Raw genomic sequence first — 24755 nt, 5'->3', positions numbered from 1 at the left:
TAAAACAGAAGCCCCGCAACAGTCAAACAACATAGCGGGTAAGGATCAAAAGGACAACCAGTTCCAAAAGAAAGACGGCCAGGCTTCTGGTCAAAAGAGGGAGTCCAAGCCAAAGATGACTCCGAATGAGAAGGCTAAAGCGGGTATTACAAGAGGCTATCTACAACCCGATGAGCAGAAGCGGTACCACCAAGAACATCGCTACTTTCATTGCCACGACATCGCTGGGCATGGCAAGAAGGATTGTCCAAAGTGGCTTGCTGAAAAGGATGCGAAAGCACCTACTTCGTCCGTCGCTAATGTATTGGCTCTTCCAGCTCCGCCTCCATCCTCAGCTACGAATGCCGTCTTTCTTGCTTTGAACACCGTTCCCACGGTGGTCTTTCAAGGTAAGAAGGAGGGCGACTTCTCAGATCAAAAGAAGGCGCTCATTCGAGCGTATGGCACAGCTAACGAGCATCAGTTTATTGTCATGTTCAATATGGGGAGTTCAGAAGATGCCATCTCCCCTCAGCTTGCCAAGACAGTGGGGTGCACCTTGGTGCCTCACGAGCTTGCAATGGACGGGTTCATGCCCGGCTTGCTCACACACATCACGCATAAGGCCATCCAGTTCACTTTTTCAATTCAGAAGGCCATGTTTACGCAAGATTTTATATTGACTCCTTTGATGGGGTGCGACATGATCCTCGGGATTCAGTGGTTCCGTGAGCATGTTCCGACGCCTGATTGGCGGCAGGACACCTTCACGATTGTGGAAGGTTTACCTGAGCCCGCCGTGATACGCGGTGATCGGAGCATACCAGGGATTCCATTAATCTCTCATATTCAAGCAGGTCGCGCCGTCCACAAGGGTGCCATGTGTGCACTTGTCTATGTCCAGTGCTAGATCACTGCAGTTCAAGCCGCTCCTCCAATGGGGCAAGCAATGGTGAATCTACTCCAAGAGTTCAAAGACATCATGCTCCGGGACGATCTCCCACCCCAGCTACCTCCCAACCGACCAGAAGACCATCGCATCGATCTACTGCCGAACTCGACACCTTCAAGTAAGTTCCCTTATCGACTTTCAAAGTCTATGGAGGCGCAGTTAGAACGTATGCTCATTTCCTGCACACAAACGGCCAGCGCTGAAGATGTAGCTCGTTTGTTTATCAAGTATTGGTATCCCATTGGAGGGTTGCCAAAGACCATCACATCCGACAGGGACTCTAAGTTTACGTCTAACTTTTGGCGAGCCTTGTTTGATAATTTTGGTACTAAGCTGCAGATGTCGCTTTCCATCTGCAATCAAATGGCGAGACGAAAAAGTATAATGGTATGGCATTTGATATTTTGAAATCATATTGTCATGATGCTCAGGGAAAGTGGGAGCAGTTTCTTCCGCTTGTGCAGGCCATTTTGAACGATACCTATTCTTCGAGTATTGGCCGCACAACTTATGAAGTGGCGTTTGGATGGCGATTTACCTCACCCTCACCCGGATGGTGTCTCCATCTCTTGAAGCCAACAAAACCACCAAATCCATGGCAGAGATTATAGAGTCCGTGAAAAGCCGCATCGCCAAAGCTCAAGCATCGTATACACGCCAAGCTAATAAATCCAAACGAGATGTCTAGTATAAAGAGGGTCAATGGGTGTATTTACACATTATCAAGCAACGATTGAAGCAAGTGGGCAAGCGATGCCCTAAGCTATCCTTCAGGAGCTTCGGACCATTCCCTATTATTCAAAAGATCAACAATGTCTCAATGAAGTTACGCCTACCAGACAGTTGGACTATGCACAACGTGTTCCGTGTAGCTTGGTTGAAGCCATATTTTGGGCCTCCTATTTCAGAGATTTCGAACGAGTAACAACCTGAAGTTCTTGATGAAGCCGAAGTTTTGCAGCCAGCACAGATCCTTCTTCATAAATTCAAGCATGGGTCAGGACGTAGGATCCGGGAGTTTTACACCAAGTTCCGTGATCGAGGTACCCATGAAGCAGTGTGGTTGGACGAAGATTTTTTCTAGGAGTTTCCCTAGATATTGGCGGACTACTTGGAAGCAATGAACCTACCGCCAAGTTAAGGAGAGAAGGTCACATGCACCCCTGCACTTGGGTGCAAGGTGACACATTGGCTACATCGACAAGTGTATTATAATTCCCAGATAGGAGATTTTGTCGTATGCTGTGACCCCTTTGTGAGCCCTTGTCCAGGGACAGTCAGGCACAAGCTACGTAGCTCAGTCTCTCAGCCTTAGGTCAAGTCAGTAGTCAGTTCTTGTTCACTAGTACCCACTGGAGAACAGTAGGTTAAGTGTTTCCATCTTATAGTTTGGTCTTAGCCTAGGTTAGGAGTCCCTTTAGGGTCCCCAAAGGCTGGACAGGTAAGCAGGGAAGGCAGCTTGCAAAGGCTGCCCAAAAACTCCCCTGGCAAATGAGCCAGAGAGGGCTTTTTATAGGCTGGTTGTAGGCCAGCCAGTCTGTAAAACAGACTGAGTCAGTCTGTTTACAGACTGGGTTGGCTCATCCAGCGCTATAAAAGGACCCCTTGGCTGCCCTGTTTTCTCATTCAATTTGCTCCTGCCTTCAGTCCTCCTACAGCTCCACTTCAGCCTCCTGTGCAGCCCCTGAGATCCTCAGATCTGGCCCTGCTCTAGCCTCAGATCTAGCCCTGCTCTAGCCTCAGTCCCTTGGCCATCAGTTCAGCCTGATCTGAAGGTGACCACGCAGCACAACAGTCGGAGTTTTGGACCAGCAAACGGAGAGAGGTTTGGACACTGTTTCCTCAGCTTTCTCAGCTCTCTTTTACAGTTTACACAGCTCACTCTCAGCTCTATATTTCCGTCATCTCTCAGTTCTCTCATAGGATCTACCCTTCTAGCTTTTCACTCTCTCACTCACGCAATAACCCTGCATTCCGCTAGACAGCACAAGTCTCTTCCTTGCCTTGCAGAAGCGTCCTACATCGTGAGTGTGGACAGCATCAAGGTCATGGTATTGGTCGGCATTGCCTCTCAGGTCTTTGGATCTGCTATACAGTTTACACAGCTCACTCTCAGCTCTATATTTCCGTCATCTCTCAGTTCTCTCATAGGATCTACCCTTCTAGCTTTTCACTCTCTCACTCACGCAGTAACCCTGCATTCCGCTAGACAGCACAAGCCTCTTCCTTGCCTTGCAGAAGTGTCCTACATTGTCAGTGTGGACAGCATCAAGGTCTTGGTATTGGTCGGCGTTGCCTCTCAGGTCTTTGGGTCTGCTATACGTGTGCACACTGAGCTCTTCAGAAGCGTGTTCCGTGCTCTCTTGAAGAGTGTTCTTTGTATTTCTCAGTTCTCCAAGTACAAAGCGAATTCTCCCCTGATTGGGGGAGGGGGCCCTCAGTGGGTACAGGGACCCAATCGGTTGTCGACTCTACTCTCTCTCTACCCTCATCTCCTTCCTCTCTCTATGGTAAACAACACTCATTCCTCGATAAAGGTTTAAAGAAGGTCTTGCTGTGAGTTACACGATCAGATAACCGTTGCATGTTACAGGGGGAGACAGGAAGCAAAAGAGGGGGGAGACAGGATGGGTAGAGGAGGGGGGTAGAGGAGTGGGCTGAGGCAGGGGGATAGGGAGCGGGGGAGAGGAGAGGAGGGTAGATGAGAGGGCTGAGATGGAGGATAGGGAGCGGGGGAGAGGAGACGGCTCAGGCGGGGGGTAGGGAGCGGGGTAGAGGAGACTCAGAGAGCGGGGTAGACGAGAGGGGGGTAGAGGTGGGGGGTAGGAAGCGGGGTAGAGGAGAGCGGGGTAGAGGGAGTAGGGTAGAGGCGGGGTAGAGGGGAGCGGGGCAGAGGCAGGGGGTAGGGAGCGGGGTAAAGTTTTCTCATCTGCTTGGCTCACCACCACTTTTGAAGTGGATATAATGACATCATGGCATAAGCTGGATGCCGCAAACTATAAGAATCTTGAAGAGTATCACTATCCGAGCAGGTAGAAAAGTATAATTGTGGGCTACCAAAGGAGCTTCGTGACTATTGCACCAAGACAAAGGTCTCCAACATATCTCAGCTGATTGAGAATGCTACTACAGCCTATGCTCTCATGCAAGGGATGACTCCAGGGTTCAAAGGTAAGCAGCAGGATGACTATTTCACGAAAAGAAAATTTGCCAAGATGACCAAAGTCAAGTTTGATATGGACCCGAGACCTAATAATAAGCCCAGTACCAAAGAGAGATCGTCTCCTGAGGAACGGCAAGCCCTATTTGAAGCTGGAAAGTGTTTCCTTTACAAAGAGGAGGGCCATCAAGCCAAAGATTGCCCCAATCGCAAACGGAAACAACCTTTGGGAGCACAAGAAGCGAAAAAGGAGAGCCACACACACTAGGAGATTTGTCTTCTTTTGGTAAAAAGCAGTAATATTGGTATGAATAATTATAACAGCCAGAAATTGGAGAGTCTCCTCTTTCTAGGCTGCCTTGTTATTTGCAAGATGTTTATTCGTTGCTAGTTTCGCATTGTAATTTGTAGGATGGTTCTTCCCTGCTAGTTTTGTTGGTTTTTGTATCAGTCAAAAGATGGACAGTCTCCTCTTGGCTGTATGGTAAATTGCAGAATAAGTATTCCTTGCTACTATTGGATTGCTCTTGTTGCCTGGCATGGCTAGAGCAGCACATCCATGTATCACATGCCTGTTTTAACTTTTGGGTGCTCTTGTTGCCCGACATGGCTCGAGCAATAAATCCATTTAGTACATGCCAGTTGGTTTCTGATTTGAACCATGAGGCAAGGATCCAAGTCTAGCATAGATTGGCTGAACCGATTCAGCTTGCGGTGATGCAAGTTGGAAAGGACATCAAGTATCGGGATCTATGTTCCTAGGATCCATTATTGCCATGTGTCTGTGGTTCAAGCTATTGGAGGCGAGTGAACTAGTAGATTTCACTCAGAGTGGTGTAGTCCACTCGATTGTTGTGCTTTGAGCTGACTTCGGTTGTAGCTCCTTCAAGCTCAACAGAGCGTAGGTCTGGAGCATTGCCTAATGCTCAAGAGGGGGGTGGTTCCTCCACCCCCTTGTCAACAAACAGGCTCACAGAATCTAGAAGTCACTTGGTGACACTGTATGTCTCACTCGAGGTATTGTTTGCTGACAATACATCTGCTATGAGACTTCTATGATGAGTATACTAGTCACTGCACACGGATGATGCATTGATATATGGATGGACTCGCGCGCTCTCCTAGATCATATTATCATTGCTAGTGGTTTATGTTTATAGCAGCAAACTTGATAGTTTGCTGTTTCAAGAGAAGGGTGTTGGAAGGGAAATTCTAACCTACTGCCATGCAATGAGAGAGACGGGAGCAAGAATGTTTTTATCAAAGCTATGCTTATATATTTATATAAAATCTTGGCAAAAGTTTTCAAGCTCAATTTTTTTAGTTTCACAATATTGGTAGAATGTAGTACTTTTTTATATTTTTTCTTTTAAATTTTGAAGGGAAAATGTAAATCCTGGCAAAACTTTATTTTTTTTTGGCATAAAAGTATCAAATCCACATCTTATCTCGTGAGAGGCGTTGATCAAGTGCATGCTATATCAGTCTCAGGTGATGCAATCACTCTCTTGGAGGCTTTATATGTTTCATTGCTACAAATGGCTATAGAGTGATCTTTGATGGTTATCGTTGTGCCGTGTATGACTTTGGGCATGGTAACGGCATTGTATTTAATCTTGAGTCTTATGAGAGAGGGACTCTTATTGAGGCAAATGCAGCAGTTGACTAAGGTGATGATACTCACCTATGGCATGAGAGACTTGGGCATCTAAACTATCTTTGGACAAGTGCCACTGTCACCCCATCGGTTGTGTTCCTGGTCTGGCAAACATGAAGGCAAGATCCCCAAGCCTCATCTGTGCATCGACACGTTAGCAGGTTTGTTCTCTTGCTCCCCGCTTAGGTTCATAATCCAAGGACATAATAGTTTCTTGCGGGAGGTGATGTGCTAAGAAGCACCACTATCAAACTGATAAAGCTGCATCATGCTTGGAAGGATCGTAATGGCATGTGACAACAAATGTCCGATCATCAAGCGTAATATTTGCTGCTTCGTGGCTGTGCTCACCTTCAATAGAAGCATCTGATACTGTAAGTCCTTGCTGTTGATGCTTCTTCTCTGAGGCAATGTGCTTTCTGTATTCTGAAATGTCATGTCCAGGTTTGTTGCAATAATTACATCGATTTTTCTTCTCGCCATCATCCTGGATAAGAGGACATGATGCACCAACATTGTTCTTAGGCTTGCTGAAATTGTTTCCCCCCTTGCTTTTACCTTTATGGTCAATGGCAAAGGCTTGATCTGCATTCATGGAGGCAGCCCTTTGCATGGCTCTGCTCCTCCTGCAAAAGCAATGTGACAAGCTGATCAAAAATATAGGGGTTGGAGTTACCCATGGCCACCATCTCAAGTGTACTGGAAATAACCTGAGGATCTAGCACAATCTCATCAATATTAATGAGCTGCTCTCTGTAATCCTTGATCTTGACCAAGTAAGCATCCATGCTGTCCCCTTCTTCCATCTTAACACCATCCAGCTGCTTGCACAAAAAGGCAACTTTGGCCTCATTCCTGATCTGATAAAAAGATGCAAATTGATCCCATGCAGCCTTTGCTGGCCTGCAAGACCAAATATGGGGGACAATAAACCTCGTCATGGACAAGGCAATCAAAGCATGTGCCTGTGCATCTGCTCCATCCCATCAAATCTGGTCCTGAATAGAGGCACTACAGCAGCAGTGGTAGATAATCCTGAAGTAACGATGGTACCACCACCCGTGGTAGTGGGCATAGTGGCAGCACGTGCCTGAGACAAGTTTTGCATCTATTCGTGCAACAACACCCCAAAGATTTTTGGCAACCATAGGTGGCACACCATGTACAACCACATAGGATAGTTGATGCAATCGAGCTTATCCTCTCTTGAAATCATCCCAAGCAAATCACTGCTTCCCATTGCAAAATCCCCAAGTAAATAAATGTGGCTCTGCACACATGCAACTGCCCAAGCCCCAAGGCTATCACTGCAAATGGGCTTGCTGCCCACAAAAAACTGACTACAAATTCTGCAAATGTCAAGCAATATGTGACAGCAAATATCTGCAAATGTGATTGAAATGTCCCATAAATCTGAGCTAAGTGCAGAATCTGCGCAGTGATTTCTTGTAGGTACTAGGCACTCTTACTACAATGTGCTGTCAATAAACCCAAAAACCCCAAATGTTGATTGTTCAAACAAGGGTAGAAGACAACCGAGGTGACTAGCCTGCAAATGCAAGATCCAAGCTGCAAATGGGAGCCAAAAATGCAAAATGAACTAGAATTGTCAAGCTGCTATCAAACCACTTTGCAGGCCGAGCCTAGGAAATTGTAGGGCAGTGTACAAACTGCCAACCGAGCTGCTGTCAACTGGAGCTGTACAAAGCAGTATGGACTGTCAGTCCCATCCAGATTCCATACAATATGGACTGTCAGAGAAATGTGGATCAAGTCACACGGACTGTCAAGGAAATCCATACAGACTATATAGACAGTCCTAAGGTGTACGACCGTGTATGGGCAATGTACGCACGGATGCCCAAGCTGTACGAGCAAGTTCCCACCATATGGACGAAGGTGCTTGAGCAGTGATGACGAATCAGTAGCTAAGGCAAAACTAAGACAGCAACTCTCAACAGTAATGGCGGCGCTGAACATGTACAATCAGCAGTGGTGGCGCCTATACGGACTGTAGCTAAGCAAGCACGATGAATTGTATGGACAATGCTGAGTGTTGGCGGTGTAGATCTAGAGGGGAACTAAACCAAGCTGTCTCCAGACACAAGCTCGAAATAAGCTCCTCTCAATTTCAAAACCTGATCCCATCAAGGTACCATAGCAAAATCCCGTCTGTAGATGCCTCTGGTCCTCCCTGAGAAATCTTCATCATTTGCAATGCTTGTAATCTACAACTCTATAGAGCTATTCACACCAACCAGGTCCACCAACCAACAGAAAGCTCCAAGTCTTCTCTTAAGAAAGCTCCTCCTGTATCCATCTGGAAGGTTTTCACCCTCCATTCTAACAAGCAATGAATTGCAAAACATACTATTGTAGGTAGATGCCAAACATACTATTGTAGGTAGATGACATAACCTTGGTCTTCAGCTTGTTGCTTGCTGTCAAAACAAGCCGAGTACCTCAATGAGTTACTCCCATCAACACAATAGTGAGTTCTGGAGCCAAAAGTCCAATCAGTGTTAGTCACCGACCCAAAATCCATCTCAAAGTGGTCTTCAACCCCCTCATCCTCCATTATGGATAAAGCCTTGTCTTCAGTATGCCCTCAGCAACATGTGCCCCCCTCCTGATCTATCGAGGAACCTTGGATTTTTTGACAGCCTGCAGTGCTCTATATTGGTTGGACATGAGCACCGTCATACCTTGGATCTATGATCATATCAAGATACTACTAAGTGTAGTCACCAAGAACAACTCACCTTGTATCACATTAGTTGACACTTTTTCAAGCTCATCTCCTTGAACTTTTCCTCCTCCTCTTCCTTTGATCAACCTTTTTCTTCCGACGATCTCTTGCCAGATTGCCAGGCATATCACGATAGTAGCCCTTTCTTTTCTTCTTCTTACTATCTCCATCAAAAGAATCTCCGTCCTCCAAAGTGTCCTTTTTCTTGCCGGGCTTGTCTTTCACGTGCTTGCCCTTCACTTCACTGTTGGTATTGACATTGAAGACCTTCTCATTGCAATCATCCTCACACAGCCTTTGCCCTTGCTTCCTCTTGGATCAACAAGGCAGCACGCTCCTCAAAGGTCAACGGCTTTGATCTCTCTCTAGCTGTCAAGGTTGGACCCATTGAAGCTCCTTCGCAATTTAATTAGCATGAGTCCAGTGCTAGAAGCAGAAAACCCTAGTTAGCTCTCAGATTGTCTCCCTCACAAATCCTCAACAATCATTTTTAAGTCAGCCCACATTAGGAGAAATCATTGCCATTCTCTGACTTCAAGAAACCCTCAACTTTGTCACCACGAGCATGTTGATTGAATGCCTACATGATGGAAATGTTGGAATGGTCACCTCCCCATCTGTAAGCCCCCATATGAGGAGAGCATGGGGGAGGTAGACCAGGGGATATTGGGGCTGCCACATGGGCAGCACACAGAAACGGCAGAGGCTGCCACACGGGCAGCACACAGTCTGCCATGTAGGCAGCTGTCAAAACAGGAATCCAAGGGCCTGCAAAAGAGGCACACAGGTGGCGGCATAGGCAGGCTGGAGGCGCCTGCGTGGCGGGCTGTCTGGCAGAGGAGATGGCGCAGAAGGGCAGAGCAGACCAGCAGATTGGGTCGACCACATGGAGGCCAGGTGGAGCAGCAAATGGGACTGCTAGTGGGCAGTGGCTGGGCCCTTGCCTTGATCGGAGGGCCAAAGGCCCTAGAAGTGTGGGCCAAAGGGCCCCCGCTTTAGAGCCCTTAAAGGGCTGGATCAGCAGCAGACTGGTCGGCCAGTATGAACCTGACTGGTCGGTTTTTATGACAGGCCCCTGGGCCTATAAAAGGAGGGCCTCCAGGCCCTCATAAATCATTCTCTGGAGCAGCCAACCATCAGCAAATTGGAGCAGCAAAAGGACCTTCCTTGGGCCTACATCCAGGAAGTGAAGGAGGCACATAGAAGCTGCAGACAAAGCTGAGAAAGGGCTGCCTACCTAGGCTGATCTACAGGTAGTGAGGTAGAGAGAACCATTCTGGACGGAAAGTCTACAGACGCTCGAGGTGTAGCACGCGAGCTCAAGTCTAGAGATAGCCAACATATAGGAGAAGTACCTTGTGGTAAGATCAAGGGACCACACCATTGGTGGGACTCTGGATCTATCTCTTTTGTATTGTGTCCATAGCTTTGGACGAAAATATATTATTTTGGTGGTTTTTCTATCTCGTTGGTTCATTGTCTATTGATGAGTCTGCACATCTATTCTATGCACATAAGTTAAGAAGTCTGTGATTCCACACCCCACACCACACTATGTGAGCTCCTGGGCTTTTCTCAGTCTTCCACTGTGCGTACCCTCTGTTGGGTCATTTCTGACAGGAAATCCCGCTAGCATACTCACCAACTATATAAGAAGGTCTAGTAGGTAATAATATCAGCAATAATATAAGCCAAGCGATCACCAATAATATCAGCATGAAGCAGGGCTGTCGATTCTCTCTTGTGCTTTTAACATCCCTATCCGATACTATAGATTTGCGCAATCCATGCAGATAAAATATATGTTTAATAAACAAATCCGCCACTTGCGGGGCAATAAAGTGAGCCATCTTGGTAAAACGATCAACCACCACAAGGATAGAATCATATCCACCTTGTGTCGTAGGCAAACCTACTATAAAGTCCATGGAAATGCTCTCCCACCTACCTAGTGGTAATTCCCTGTAAGAGTCTAGGTGGCTTCACCCGCTCTGCCTTACTCACTTGACACAAAAAACAACGTGTCCCATATTCATGAATATGTTTTTTCATTTTTTGCCAAAAGAAATCTCGTTTTACGAAATCATGTCTTCTCAACCCTTGGATGTACCCCGCACGGGCTATCATGGCACTGTTGAATGACTCTCTACCTGAGATCATTCTGATATGGTACTACTATCTTGCCATTTCTTTTCAGCATACCATCCCCCATGGCATATCTTGCATAAGTTTGGCCTTTTCTAGATGCCAGGTCATCCTTTTCCCCGAGTTTAAGCACATAGGCCTTAGGCCAAAGGCTCTGGACAAACTCGTTTACCTTTTGAGTGTCCCTAATCTCGGCCATTAGAGCACTCTCTAATACCGTGAAACTCATATTATGCATAATGTGTGACAACGCATCAACCACTTTATTATCCTTCCCTCTTCGGTACTGAATAGTCATGTTAAACTCCTGCATGAGTTCTACCCACCTAGCTTGGAGGCCTCTCAAGTCAAGTTGTTTACAAAAATGTTTCAGAGTATCATGATCAACATCAACATAAAACTCTGATCCATACAAATAATGTCTCCATGTTTTCAAAGCATGGACAACAGCATACAACTCTAATTCATGAGTTTGGCCAATTTGGTTGAGAGGGAGAAAGCTTCTGGCTTTCAAAGGCTACTGGCCTTCCCTCTTGGAGGAAAGCTGCTCCTACTGCAATGCCACTTGCATCGATTTCAATGAAAAACAATTTCTAGGGATCAACTATTTTTAACACTGGTCCTGAGACCGCAACTTATTTTATGGCGTTAAAACTTTCCAATTGATTATGTCCCCATATAAAAAGGTACTTTATCTGAGGTCAGGTCATTCAATGGCAATACTATCTCGGAATATCCTTTGATATGCCTTCGATAAAATTGGGCAAATCCCAAGAATAATCGCAAAGCGGTCAAAATCTGAGGGATAGGCCAAGTCAGTATCACAACCACTTTCTTTGGATCCATCTCCACCCCCTCAAGAGTAATAATGAATCCTAAATATTCAAGTCTTACCATACACAGTACAGTTTTCTTTTTATTTCATACAAACTAGCTTTCCTTAGAGTACTGAACACTATTCTTAAGTGTTCACGATGCTCAGCAATACTTTTGCTGAAAACAAGAATATTGTCAATAAAATGTACTACAAACTTCTCAATATACGGGCGTAGTAAATCGTTCATAAGCATGATGAATGTAGCCAGAGCATTGGTAAGCCCAAATGGCATTACCAAAAACTCATAATGTTCAAACCTACTTCTAAAAGCGGTTTTATGCACATCCTCGACTCTAATGCGGATCAGATGGTAGCCACGCTTAAGATCTATCTTGCTAAAAATTCTGGCTCCATGTAATGATCTAGCAAGTCATCAATCCGAGCCATCGGATACCTGTGCTTACTAGTGATATTATTTAGTGCTCTGTAATCTATATAGAGGCGAAAAGTATTGTCTTCTTTATTCTTCAATATCACCGGCGAAGTAAAAGGTGAGAAAGTGGGACGAACCTACCCAAGCTTGAGACATTCTTTCTATTGCCTTCGCACCTCATCTTCTTCGGTAGAACTTGACCTATAGGGAGGCCTATTTACAAGTTCTACCCCCGAGATAAGCTGAACATTCCGCTGTGGAGATAACCCATAAGGCAACTCATCCCTAAAACAATCAAAGAACTCCTCTGCAATCTAATCAGCCAACTTGGCCATCTCTCCATCTTGGGTAACATCAGTGCTAGCCGATGGACCATCAATCAGCTCTACCGATGCTGTACAAAGAAACAAAAACTCTTCTTGAGTTTTTCAAACTTCCATTACGGACATTAATGGTCACTGAGACAAATCCTTTTTACCTCGCAAAACATATACCACATCATTCATCTTGAACTGATAAATGTGCTTTTTTCCAATCTATGGCTGAATTCTTCTTAGAATGTCAAGCCTTACCCAAGGCTATATCTGCGTGAACAAAAGCCTAGTCATTTCAAAATCCAGCTTCTCCACATAGTCTTCAATTCGAAGTTCCAACTAGATAGCCCTTTGGTTTCATACTTCAGTTGAACTTCCATCTGCCATCCTGACTGTATATGCATAGTCAGATGGACTAGTCTTTAATTTCAGCCTCTTTACGAGTCTGACGCCAAGTCAAACAACATAATGACATCGTGATTGGCTACTTGTCCCTTCATCTTAATTAACTCCATATCGCTAAAGAATATATACCCCCTTGCTGTAGGCTTTGATAGGGCATTATTAGGTGCATTGTTTACTAGCTTAGCAACACACACACATAACAAACAAATACTGACCTTTGAGAAGACCCCACTAGCTGAATCTGCATCAATTTTGCTCTGGGACTTCCCTCCATCTCCACGTCACACTCTGAGATCACCATCTCAGCCATCTGACGATCCTTGTTTCGTGGACAATCTTTCCACTGATGAGGCTGAAGACATCCAAAACACAAGCCTTCTCTCCTCACTTTCTCTTTTTGCTTTGGGATCAAAGAAGATGCCTGTACCGATTGAGGAAGAGGTTCAAAGATACATCAAGAGATCCATAACTGTATCACATCTAACAAGCAGGTTGGACACCATGGGATTTGTAGGGTATTACAACAAATAACCAGCATTGCTCAAGGAGATGCATGCAGCAAAGCCACACTCATTAAGGCTGTGTTCTTCTTCCTCCTAGTTCACAAAGGATTAACGTAAGATAAACATTGTAGGCAGAGTACAAATGAAAGAGATGAGGAGACCGAGCACACACCACACACACTAAGACCCATATAAAAATACCGTGTTTATAGTCAGCCAATACAATTTACATTCTTACCACAATTAATCAAACTCCTGCACAAACATGACTTAGCCACCTTCTCTAGACTAAGCAAGATAGATTCTAGGTGGCCTACCATACACTGAAGTATGACGACATATATCTCACAGAATTTAGATAGACCCTTTGCATAATCTCACGATGCGTGGACACATTTAGCAAGTTCATCTAGGCTTCCTATCTCATGTTTGTTTTGACTTAACAAGGATGATCTCACTTCAGAAAAATGTAGTTTAGTTGGAAAAACAGCACTCACCGTGAACCAAATTGATGTATGGCTACAGCAGCTTTTTTCATATCAGACACACTGCCGATACTCTCTCCACCAAGAAGAACGGATGCCTCTGTCAGGTTTGGAGTAACTACATCTGCCATAGGTAGAAGCTCTTTACTGCACAAGTAGATATTTATACCAGACATGTAAGTTGAACTTTCGCAGACACAAGGATCCAGAGCACTAATAAAGAAAATCCTTCCAGTAAAGAAACTATACCACAAAACTTCCAAAATCTCAGGACCAGCCAGTGTATCACCACTTGTAGCAACCATGACAGGATCAACAACTAGCCCTGCAATTGTTCATGAGGAAGCAAATGACATAAGTTACTGCTTGTATTTATGGCATCCCTATAAATAATGTAATAAAAACAATGTGTGCAATGAGGCTTGAAAAAGAGAGCAATTAGTACCTCTAACTGCATGTGACCTAAGCTTACTGCACAAAGCATGAATGATTTGAGCCGATGGCAGCATGCCTGTCTTCACCTGCAACAAAACATAGAATCTAATAGATGCTGGTGATTATTATATCCTAAAGCTCAAATAACGTCTCATAATTACAAGTAAATCCTTGAAACACGGTGATGCAAGTACAGAATTATAACTACGTACTCAGTCTATTCTAAGTAAGTATGCACAAATGGATTGGTAAATACACAACACATAATTGCGAATGAAAGAACCAAAACGTTGTATTCAATTGAATTTACAAATTGCATAACAGAATACAATTCAGATTCACAGTAATCCAAACCTGAGAGAGGACCCTCAAAGCAAGAGCCCGCAAGCTGAGAGTACTAAAGCCATATGTCTCCCACCAGCTAATGGCAATTCTCTTTCCTCTTTGCAGTGGCTCTGGCTACCCGCATGGAGGAGACAGGTTGGCAGACCTATCAAGTCGACCGACCAGCAGGTTGGATCAGGGCAGGGCAGGGCAGATCTAGGCCAGTTATATTAGGTCAGCCAGTTTTACGGTTCCCATTCAGCCCATCCAGCCCTATAAAAGGCCCATAAGATAGGTCTTTGGGCACTAAAGCCCTCATTGAGGCATGCAGGAGCCAATACTTCAGCATCAATCTGCCCCTTCTATTCTCAGTCTTCTGACGGCCATCCTTGGCTGTCTTTCGCCCAGCATCTGCTGGAGCCTATTTTCTCTGACAGCCATTGGTTCTGCAATTGGGAAAATAGCAAGAGTCCTTGATATCCAGCTCTTGCATTCTCTTTGGCATGTTCAAAATCTGGACTCATAGTGCTCTAGCTTTTCCGTGGCCATCAGTCTCAATGCCTAGTTCTAATTTGGAAACGTTAGGATAAGCCAGATCTGCTGCATGCAGTCCTTCGAGAGTGTATTCTGCACCATTTTATCATGGATTTGCGGTTTGAGGGCCATACGGGGCATGTAGGCAGCCTGCATGTGTCCAGGGGTAGCGCCGAGTGCGGGGGGTCCCAATCTCCCCCTCCTTGCCACGCATAACCTCTCTCTCCTCCCAAAAAGTCCCAGGAGGGATGAGAGAGAGAGGGGTTAAGGATCTATATATCCAAGGCCCCCTTCAATGCATTTTTAATTATTGGATTTATTCCCATCCAATTCCACGTGTCAGTAGCACGAGGCCCCCCTCAAATGAACTGTCCTCCAATGCCAATGAGGAGTGAGGCCACCACCTTCAACACCCCCCTATGGACAAACCCCGAGGCAAACCAATGTGGGACTGACCAAACCTGGTCACAGCCAAACACAAGACTGGACCAATCAACAAAGGCCAGCCCACCAAACGCCATGAGTAGCCACTGCCAAAGCCCACGGGAGGAAACATATGGAACAATCAGAGCTACTGAAGATCAGGCACACGAGTTGCACTTAAAGCTGTCATCGGATCGCGACATCTCCGCCAGCTCAAACAGGTCCAGACACAACCACACGGGTCGTCTGATACCATGTGAGCAGCCCTGCATGGCTGCCACGTGTCCAGGGTAGCGCCAATTGCAGGAGTCCCGGGAGAGAGAGGGGCTAAGGGCCTATATATCCAAGGCCTGCTTCAATGCATTTTTTATTTTGGGATTTATTCCCATCCAATTCCACGTGTCAGTAGCGCAAAGACACCCTCAAATGAACCATGCTCCAATGCCAATGAGGGGTGAGGCAACCACCTCCAACAGGGCAAACGTGTATTTGAGCTTTCGGGGGGATATCCTGAGCAATTGCAAGGTTTGCAGCAGAATATAAGGCCATGAGAACAAAACTGAGTGCTTGTCCGTGCATATACATATGTTTGATGTTTGGTCAAAATTTGAGATGGACGATTCAAGCAAAGTAGTGAATGGTTAAATGCTGTTCGTCTTGTCAAGCTCAATGATTTCAGTTTGGATACCCAGCAAGTAAAGGCATGTGTCTCCATGATAGAGAAGAACTGCTTGGTGTGGTTTTGAGTGTATAGAACCTTGTTGGAAGCACGGAGGAGAAGCCTTGCTGGGAATAAAAGGAATGAAAGGGCTTACTTCGCTACATGTTTGAGGTCATTATGTTCAGCTCATCGGAAGACGACTAAATGATTTACACATGCAACCAAGGGAGAGCATTGTGATGCTGCTGAAGAGATTGAAGTCTCTTATGCAATTGACAGCAATTGGAGCCAATGTTGACTATAAGGACACACAAAGCGGTCTTGATTGGCCATTTGATGGAGGATTATGCTGGCGTTGTAAAGCTGCAACAGACTGCAACTGTGCCTATGTCAGCTGCTCTTATTGGAGAGCGAATGGCGGCAGAAGACAGTATATTCAATTGATGAAACTGTGATGGTTGCCAAGAACGTGCCTAGCATGGAGATTGAAGATGCAAATAAATGAGCATTGTGGAAGGAAGGTCATATTTTGTCACAAGAAAATTTACAATGAAAAAGAAAAAGCAAATTGAGAAGGAGAAGACCCAAAGGGCATGCAGCCATAGAGTGCTCATTTGTGAATGCACATAGGAGGAGATTGAGCAGGTCTTTGTAATACCATCACGGCCATGTTGTTGAAGGCTACTATAATATACCTTTGTAAGACTAGAATAAGTCTAATCATACAAATTTAGATTTTTTGTTGTTCTAAAGACCAAAAATCTACACAAAAAATAAAAGGGAAAATGAAAGAGAAGAAAAAAGAGGTAAACAAAAACTTTTATGAAAAACAAAAGGAAGACATACTTAGCAAGCTAAGCAACACTTATGTCGTCATCAGTGCCCAAGCATAAGCAGCTATACTGGGTTTCTAAAGACCCGTGGAGTCTCTTGGGCAAACCCAGTGCTTACTAAAATACGTCAAATAAACAAAAGAGAAAGAAAACAAGAAAAAAAGAAGAAAGGAAGAAGGTGACTAGGCAAAAATAAACAAGTAAGTCAAGAAACCCACAAAAAACAAAACAAAATCTTCCCAAAAAAAAAAGGAATTAACACACACACTCTCTCTCTCTTTCTCTCTCTCTCTCTCTCTCTCTCTCTCTCTCTCTCTTATTTAAAACATAAAAAACTAAAAGGACCCTTTACACTTATGTATCCCTTCCTACAAAGAGGCAAAATTACATTCCTAACTTAGAAAGCACAAGCATACTCAATCAAACTCTCTTTTGAAACTAAAAGAAAAACGGGCTATTCAGCTCTCCGCTTTTTGTGTTTATGTTCAATCATTCTAAACATACCTAAGGCCGAAACACCATAGATAAAAGACTTCATATCTAAGATTGTGCGTACTTTTTTCATTATTTTCCTTGGATTATACCTCTTGTGTAATAGTAAAGTGATCAAATTACTACATTGAGTGATAAAAGACTCTTTAGTTGTACAAAGGCGGGAAAATCTATGGAATTGGGAAGAAATGACTCCATATTTTGCCAAATCAGAAATGTTTTAGTCAATGTGAGGCATTTTTATAATGTGTAAACCACTATATTCAGGTTGTTTACGTTTATCGTAAATATCAACCTCTAATCCTATGGTAGATTGAGAAAGTCTAAGATCTAAGAAAACACAAGAATCCCCCCTTGAAGTATAGTTCAGTTCACAAGAGTCACGAGGATAGATTCCTTCTCCAAAAGCACAAGCGTCTTTGTACATAAAGTCTTGAAAGTTAGGAACATCTCGTACAAATAAATCATCTATAAAACGCCTAACTTGGCTAAGCTCATGTAAAATGATAGGGCAGGTATTGATAGAAACAAGACGTTGCATAGACTCAAATTCATAAGTCAAAAGATAAAAGTTTGCTAAAAAGACGGCACAATTAGTGCCCATGGGGATTCCTATAATTTGTTGAAACAAAGAATCACCTATTGTGATGTAAAGATTATTTAAAAATCTATCCAAGAGCAAACATCTTCATGTTAGAAATGACCCAACAGAGGGTACGCACAGCGAAAGACTTATAGTAATGCCCAAGACCTCACACAGTGTGCGTGTGGGGTGTGGAATCACAAACTTCTTTACTTAATGTGCGTCACATAGATTAGATGTGCAGACTCATCAATAGACAATGAACCAGCCAGATAGAGAAACCACCAAAATATATATTTCCGTCCAAAACTATGGACACAATACAAGAGAGAGATCCAGAGTCCCACCAATGGTGTGGTTCTCTGATCTTACCACAAGGTCCTTCTCCTATCTGCTGGCTATCTCTAGACTCGAGCCCGTGTGCTCCTCCAGCGTAAGTAGACTTTCTGTCCAGTGTGTTTTTCTCCACCTTACTGCCTGTGAATCAGCCTAGGTGGGCAGCCCCTGCCAAGCTTTGTCTACAGTACACAGGTCCCTGTTCCACTGCTCCAACCTGCTTGTGAATGGCTTCTCCAAAATGTATGATGATCTCAGCACCTTGCTGCCCTTGAAGACAGCCAAGGTCCAACCTCTCCCTAGAGCTAAGTCTGCAGCACTTGTTGCACTCTCTCACCTCCTGTAGATAGGCCCAAAGGATAGGCTTCCTGCTGCTCCTTTCTGCCCTGGAACTGCTGGCTGCTGGATATTGAATGAGGCCAAGAGCCTCTCCTTATATAGGCCCTAAGGCCTGCTGAGAAAACCGACCAATCTGTCCCAATCTGGGCCGACTGGACAGACCAGGTTGGCTGGCCCAACCAACCTGGTTGGCTCGGCCCAACCAGCCCCAATAGGGCCCTTTGCTGGCCCCACAAAACCGCCCTCCTGGGCTCTCTTTTCCAGGGCTTGCTGGCCCACGATTCTATGCAGGGGCTGAGCCCTTGGCCAGCCCTAGATAGGGCTTGGTTGGCTGGCTTTGCCCAGCCCAACCAGCCCTCCATATGGGCTTCCATGTGCTCCCCCATCCCCCGCCATGTCAGCGCCTGTTCTCCCTGCTGGTTCTGCCCTCTGCCAGGCTCTCTCTAGCCACGTATGCAACGCCGTACTGTTACGTACATTGCTGATGTCATCGCGCCTTTTACCTGGGACACCCCGCCAACCATGAATGCTCCAGATCTGTCCCAGATCCACACATCCAGGTAATCTCTCTTTGGGCACATCCTGCCGTAGGTCTCCCTCCCCCACGCTCTCCTCATTTGGGGGCTTACAGATGGGGAGGTGACCTTTCCAACACTTCAACACTTACTACCTTTGTGTATCTTTTCTTTTTAGAACCGATGTCATGATCTTTATTTTTTAGCCACAAAAAGTCAAAGCATAAGGCTGTTTTCTCAACTTTTAGCACTTTGCATCTATCTTTGTCGAATCTCAGCTTGAAAACTTCAGCCACTAGCTTTTTTATTCTAAACTTCAGGTCTTCCAGCTCGATCTTTGTGTAAAGCGTGGTAAAATCATAGGTTTGAAGGAGAATAGAAGACTCTTTTTCATGAATGCTTCGAGAGGAATTAAAAAATTTTACAATAGGAATCACTCCTACAGAGTCATTTAAAATCCACCTTGAGTGCGAGGGGACATCTGCCTCCTTTAATAAGTCCCTCCAAAGTTCATGGACACTAGGCAACATGGCTTTGAAGCAGTAGCTTAGCCATTTAGAGACATCCGTCAAAGTAGTCTCACAAGCAGCTGCAATAAATCTTGGCTTTTTTGGAGTTTTGTGGAACTTCCAAGTAGCACAAAGAAAAGGGATACTTGGATTGCAAACAAACCCAAAAGACTTGCAAAAACTCTCGTGTTTTGAGATCAAATCCTTTTGAGAAACTAAGGCAAGGGTGTAAGTTTTGGCAGACGAGTTCACTTCTCTCAAAAGGCATTCTAAGTAAAACTTTTTGCAAATAAAAACAAAGTTATTGGAACATTTGTCCATATAAGAAATGACAAAATTCCTATGGAATTTTCAAAGAAGAGTTTCATCTTCTTTAGAAAGATGGTTACTTTGCTTTGAGCAATTAACCGAAGGTACTTCTTCTAGTTTCAAAGCAACTTTCTTCAAAATCTTCCCTTTCCATTCTAATAAGATATTTTGAACTCCTAAACATTCTTCTAATTGCAAAACAAAATTTGAGATTCCCTTATCGATAGCTTTTAAAAGGCAAGAGTCTTTAAAGGAGTACAATCGAAATTTCGTGCCTTTCATGAAAAGGTCTCTTAAGTTACTAGAAAGCAAAATTGAGGTATCAGCTGTGACTACATGTCCTAAATCAGCATCAATAAAGCTTTGGAATCTCTTACTTTTACAACAACAAGGTTCTCTAAGGATAGAAGATTTTGAATGCTCTGAAAGCCTTTTACCTATCTCTCCATAGTTGAAAGCCTTTTGTCCTAAAGTTTTTACATACTTCCAAGCTACTACTGGATGCTTCCAAATTCTTCACAAAATGAGGAAAAGAATTCATTACTTCAGGAGACTTCAAAATTGAGTTTAAACCTATCTTGTCAAGAGAGGGAGAAGTAAAAATACAAATCAAGAGTTCCTTATTTTTAGATAGACTTTTTTGCTTTGAAAGGAAGCTTTTACTTTTAAGAAGCGATCCAACGAAGTTTTAAGTTGTATATAATGGAGCTTATTTAGATTCAAATCCTCAAAAGAGAAGTTTTCCAAAGTGTATTAAAGTTTAAAAAGAACTTTGACATTATATTTTTCAAAAACTTTTATTGAAAAAAGACGCAAAGACATTAATCTATCTAGGTAGAGTAGTCTTCTTTTATAGTCTCGAGAAGCAAAAACTCTTAAAACTAAGGAAGTTAAAGGAACTAAAGGAGGAGGAAGTGGCAAAAAAGGAAGTGAGGGAGACAACTCACGAACAACATGTGAGATTGCACGAGAGCTAGAACAGAACAACCCCGTAACATAACTTTAGGTTTCCATACGAGATTAGGTGTATGAAAGAGGAATGTTAAAGGGCTTGATATGAGTTCTCCACATCAAAGGGTTCTTTTTAAAGGTTCTTTTTTCTTTACGAAGAGTTGATTTTCCTTCCAAATTAAAACCTCTTGGGAAGAAAGTGTGTAAAGTTCTCGTCCAAAACAATTCACAAGGACGAGCAGCCTTGTAAGAATCCTTGGCATTATTAGAATGGCCCTCTATATGCTCAATGGACTTTGATGATGATTTCCATGATTGATATGATCAAAAGGTGTTTTTTCCAATTTTGTGATGAGCACTTATTCATGCTTAGCACATTGTTCATGAGTCGGTTAGTTCTGTTGATTGGTGTGTCATTTTGATTAAAGGAGGTCTACTGCAGATTACCGTGCCTGTGTGTGCACAGCTTGTATGCTTGATGGGTTGGTCCTATATGGACACTTCCGAATTGAGATTGGTCCTCTGTGGACAATCTATGTCACCTCTCTCCCCTCATGGTTTCACGGGAAAGGGCGGGGGGAGAGAGATTTGTAGAAAATATCAACCTTGAGGAGGCCACATATTTAAATACATCTGCCTTTGAAGGTCACCATGCCAAGGCCAAGGTTCTAGTACTTCCTCAGGTCAAAGGAGAGATTCAAGTAGACACACAAGTATTGTAGCTAACGTGAATTCTCTCTATAACTTTCATAGTTACGCAAAAGAAACACCATTTCATATGTCCCACTCAAAAGATCCAAGCAAAATGCTGATTAAAATAATTAAAATTGAAAAAGGTGCAATAAAATTTACACATACCACATCAACATCCATATCAGATAACACTGATTCCAACTGCATGAGGACAGTGTCTTCTGGTACAAGATGAATACCCTGAAGCATATCAAGCCACAGACTAAGCATGTAGCAGCAGTCTTACTCTTACACCAACAACGTTCAGTTATTTTCTTGGCAATGTAAACCTGAACTCCAATTGTGTTCTGAGCAGTAACGGCTGTAAGCACAGTTGAACAGTACACTCCAAGAGCACCACAAGCTTTCAAATCAGCTTGAATTCCTGCACCAGCCCCGGAATCAGAACCCGCCACTGTGAGAACATGAGGCATTTTCTGACTTGGTCTGCACTGCTCATGCATAGGCTGACTAATGGGTGCATTCGAGAGGGCTTTGCACGTCCAATCTCCCTTGTCCATGTGTTGCTTGACTGTAGATAGCTTTAAAAATTGGTACAAGGCCAGCCTTTGCGCACTACTACTCCAATTGGTGCATTTGTGTAGGATTGGTAAATTCGGTGTAAACTGTACCTGATCACAATACTCTTCTTTAGATCCAGAGAGATGATCAAACCATGAATTACTGATGTATGTAAGCAACAGTTTAGCACTTTCCTCTCAACACCTTGAATATGATCACCGTTAGAGATTTGAACTAGATACAAAACCATGACAAACAGATGTGTTTGACACTTTCCTCTGTACAACTAGGTCTTAATGACAGAAATCGGACTAATTAGCACTCGTTAATGTCCTATGACAGAAAGCTGAAGATTATATTTAGTTGAATAAACATGTATAATACTGACAAACACGCACACATGCATGCATACATAATACATACACACGTACATAAAAATATACATCGAGATCTACTAGCTTTGATCAAATACATACATCAAGTTTCTTTTTCTATCTCAAGGACACTGCCAGTGCAGACATCACTTCCACTTCGATTAAATCGTCTTGGTTGCTAATCATCATAAAGTATGCATCAAGATCCAAGAAATGACTTTGATCAAATACATACATCAAGGTCTCGCTTACCAATGATCAAGATCTAAGAATAGCTTTGATCAAATACATACATGGAGTTTATTTTTCTGTCTCAAGGAAAATGCCGTTGCAGACATCACTTCCACATCGATTAAACGGTCTCGGTTGCCAATTATCATCATATTTTCTTAGGTGTGACTTTTATCCAAGCATGACTAGTTAACACTTTGTCACATTCAAACGCTATTTGTCATATCTCGAAAAGAAAAGTGTCACTAAAACATGCAATGTCGCAACACACATAACGTGCCACCTAATACTCGTAGTTAACCCAATCTCAGCCATGAACTTGCAGCCCCATTGAATACGAATTATGTCTGGCCTGCACTCCACCCAGGAAACAAGTTGTCTCCAATTATGACTGGATATCGTACCGTGTTCCTCGAGGTGACTGAAGAGAAAATGTTGAAAGGACCTTCGAACAGAGAATGCGGAAAAGTTCGTAAGCGAGTAAAGCGTATTGCTTCCATAGTCTACGGCAACATTGCGTTCGCTGTCAAAATCAAAGCTAAAATTACGACCGATCTTTGATATGTTTTCCAATGAAAGCAACATGCAAGAAAAACAATGATTGAGGTGATTGCTAATGCCGCATAAACAGCTACCAGAGACCTTTGGCGTGTGATGTGTGCGACGACGATTAATGTTTGAGCTGCAAACTCACGAAGGAGACGAAGAAGATGCAATCTCTAAGACTGCATCACCACAATTGAGCTCCATCCTCTCCCTTTCCGTCTCACCTGGCTGTCTTCCATTGCCCTTTTATAGACAAGAAGATCAATGCTTTCTTTGGCCTTCTCATCAAAAGTTGAAAGTTGGAGAATGATTAAAAGGAAAGATTTTACTGATTCGTAAAAGTTGAATCAATTATTTAGATAAACAACGTGGGGATCCCACAAGTGTAAGTAGCTCTATAAATATTTCGAATAACTTGTGAAAGGAAACTATAGGTGCAAATTGGAATGAAAGGAAAAGAGAAAAAGCAAGTGAAGGTGATGGAATATCCGGAAAGGTAGACGAGTAAAATAGAGGAGAGAAAAGAGGTGAAAAGGTGTATGTGTGTGTGTGTAGTGGATGGGCCATTAAATAAAAGTGGGGACATGCCTATTTGTGGTGTCATACAAGAGAGAGAGAGAGCCTCCACTTTAGAGAGAAATACTAACAAAAGACAAAAGCTTTAGGAATAAAAGACAAAAGCATTTAAAACCTCGAGAAGCAAACAAAAACCTTAAACCCTAAACACATTAGAAGCCCTTAAACTTCTACTAACCCACATTTAAGCCTCATACTAATCATAATTTGCAAGGTCAAATTGACCAAGTGAACTAACTTCAAAACTATGGCCCTGATTAGCAACTCACTAACCAACTCATCCCTTAGGACCCTTACAGGGCCAAAAACGTGTGGGTGTATCCTTGCCCGTTTTGAGTTCAAGCCCCTGGGCAGCTCAGGATTCTATCTTGCTCACCTCGTATGGGAGCATTATTGGCACGTACAACACAAAAAAAAAACTAGAACCGGGTAGGCAGCAGTGAACGATGCCAGGTTGAGTGGGCAGAATCTTGTTTTAAGCCATTGTGCTGCCTGCCTAACAAGAAAGAAGGGAGAGAAACTAGACCCGCGGAGGCAATATCTAGCAACATCAAATATAGGATTCGATCATGTGGGTTTGGGGTTGCTTTTAATAGTGTGCCATGTGGCTCAACGAGAGGGCAGAAAGGGGGTTTGGTTCCACTATGTTGCATACCTAAAAAAATTAAATCAATTCTAATCTCTTGATCGAGAAACAAGTGCATCATTTTGTCATCCATAAGGCCTGCCCATGTTTGATTTCATATTTTATTACATGGAATTTTATGGTTGTATGTTTTTTTTTAAGCTTGTTTTTTTTTTGTGTATATAAATGTAGTGCCAATTCGGTAATGCAAGGTTCAAGTTTTATGTTGTGTTTTTATGATGGCATATAAGAGTTCTAATTTGTTCCCATGAAAATGTTGTGGTTGCTCTTGTTTGTCCGAATGTG

At 43.5% G+C, this 24755-nt stretch overlaps 1 protein-coding gene across 3 annotated transcripts in view; it reads right to left on the bottom strand.

Moving 5' to 3' along the window:
- Positions 1 to 23748, bottom strand: part of TH1 (thiamine biosynthesis protein) — a 113697-nt gene extending 89949 nt beyond the window's left edge. Inside the window, exons 1-7 of one of the 3 annotated variants that reach the window (XM_087394793.1) lie at positions 23338 to 23748; positions 23107 to 23225; positions 21866 to 22207; positions 21702 to 21776; positions 14045 to 14120; positions 13849 to 13924; positions 13612 to 13746 (exon numbers count right to left, since the gene is read on the bottom strand). In XM_087394793.1, the coding sequence (XP_087250919.1) occupies positions 13612 to 13746; positions 13849 to 13924; positions 14045 to 14120; positions 21702 to 21776; positions 21866 to 22207; positions 23107 to 23202 (800 nt within the window). In that variant the 5' untranslated portion in view covers positions 23203 to 23225; positions 23338 to 23748. The remainder of the gene's footprint in view (positions 1 to 13611; positions 13747 to 13848; positions 13925 to 14044; positions 14121 to 21701; positions 21777 to 21865; positions 22208 to 23106; positions 23226 to 23337) is intronic. The other 2 variants (XM_087394792.1, XM_087394794.1) reach the window with 2 other exon arrangements.
- Positions 23749 to 24755: the final 1007 nt, after the last annotated feature.

This window comes from Dipteris shenzhenensis, chromosome 23 (genome assembly GCF_047967505.1).
Source record: "Dipteris shenzhenensis isolate YYH24624 ecotype China chromosome 23, Dip_SZ_1.0, whole genome shotgun sequence".
NCBI classification, from domain to species: domain Eukaryota; kingdom Viridiplantae; phylum Streptophyta; class Polypodiopsida; order Gleicheniales; family Dipteridaceae; genus Dipteris; species Dipteris shenzhenensis.
This window is presented reverse-complemented; position numbering and strand designations above follow the sequence as displayed.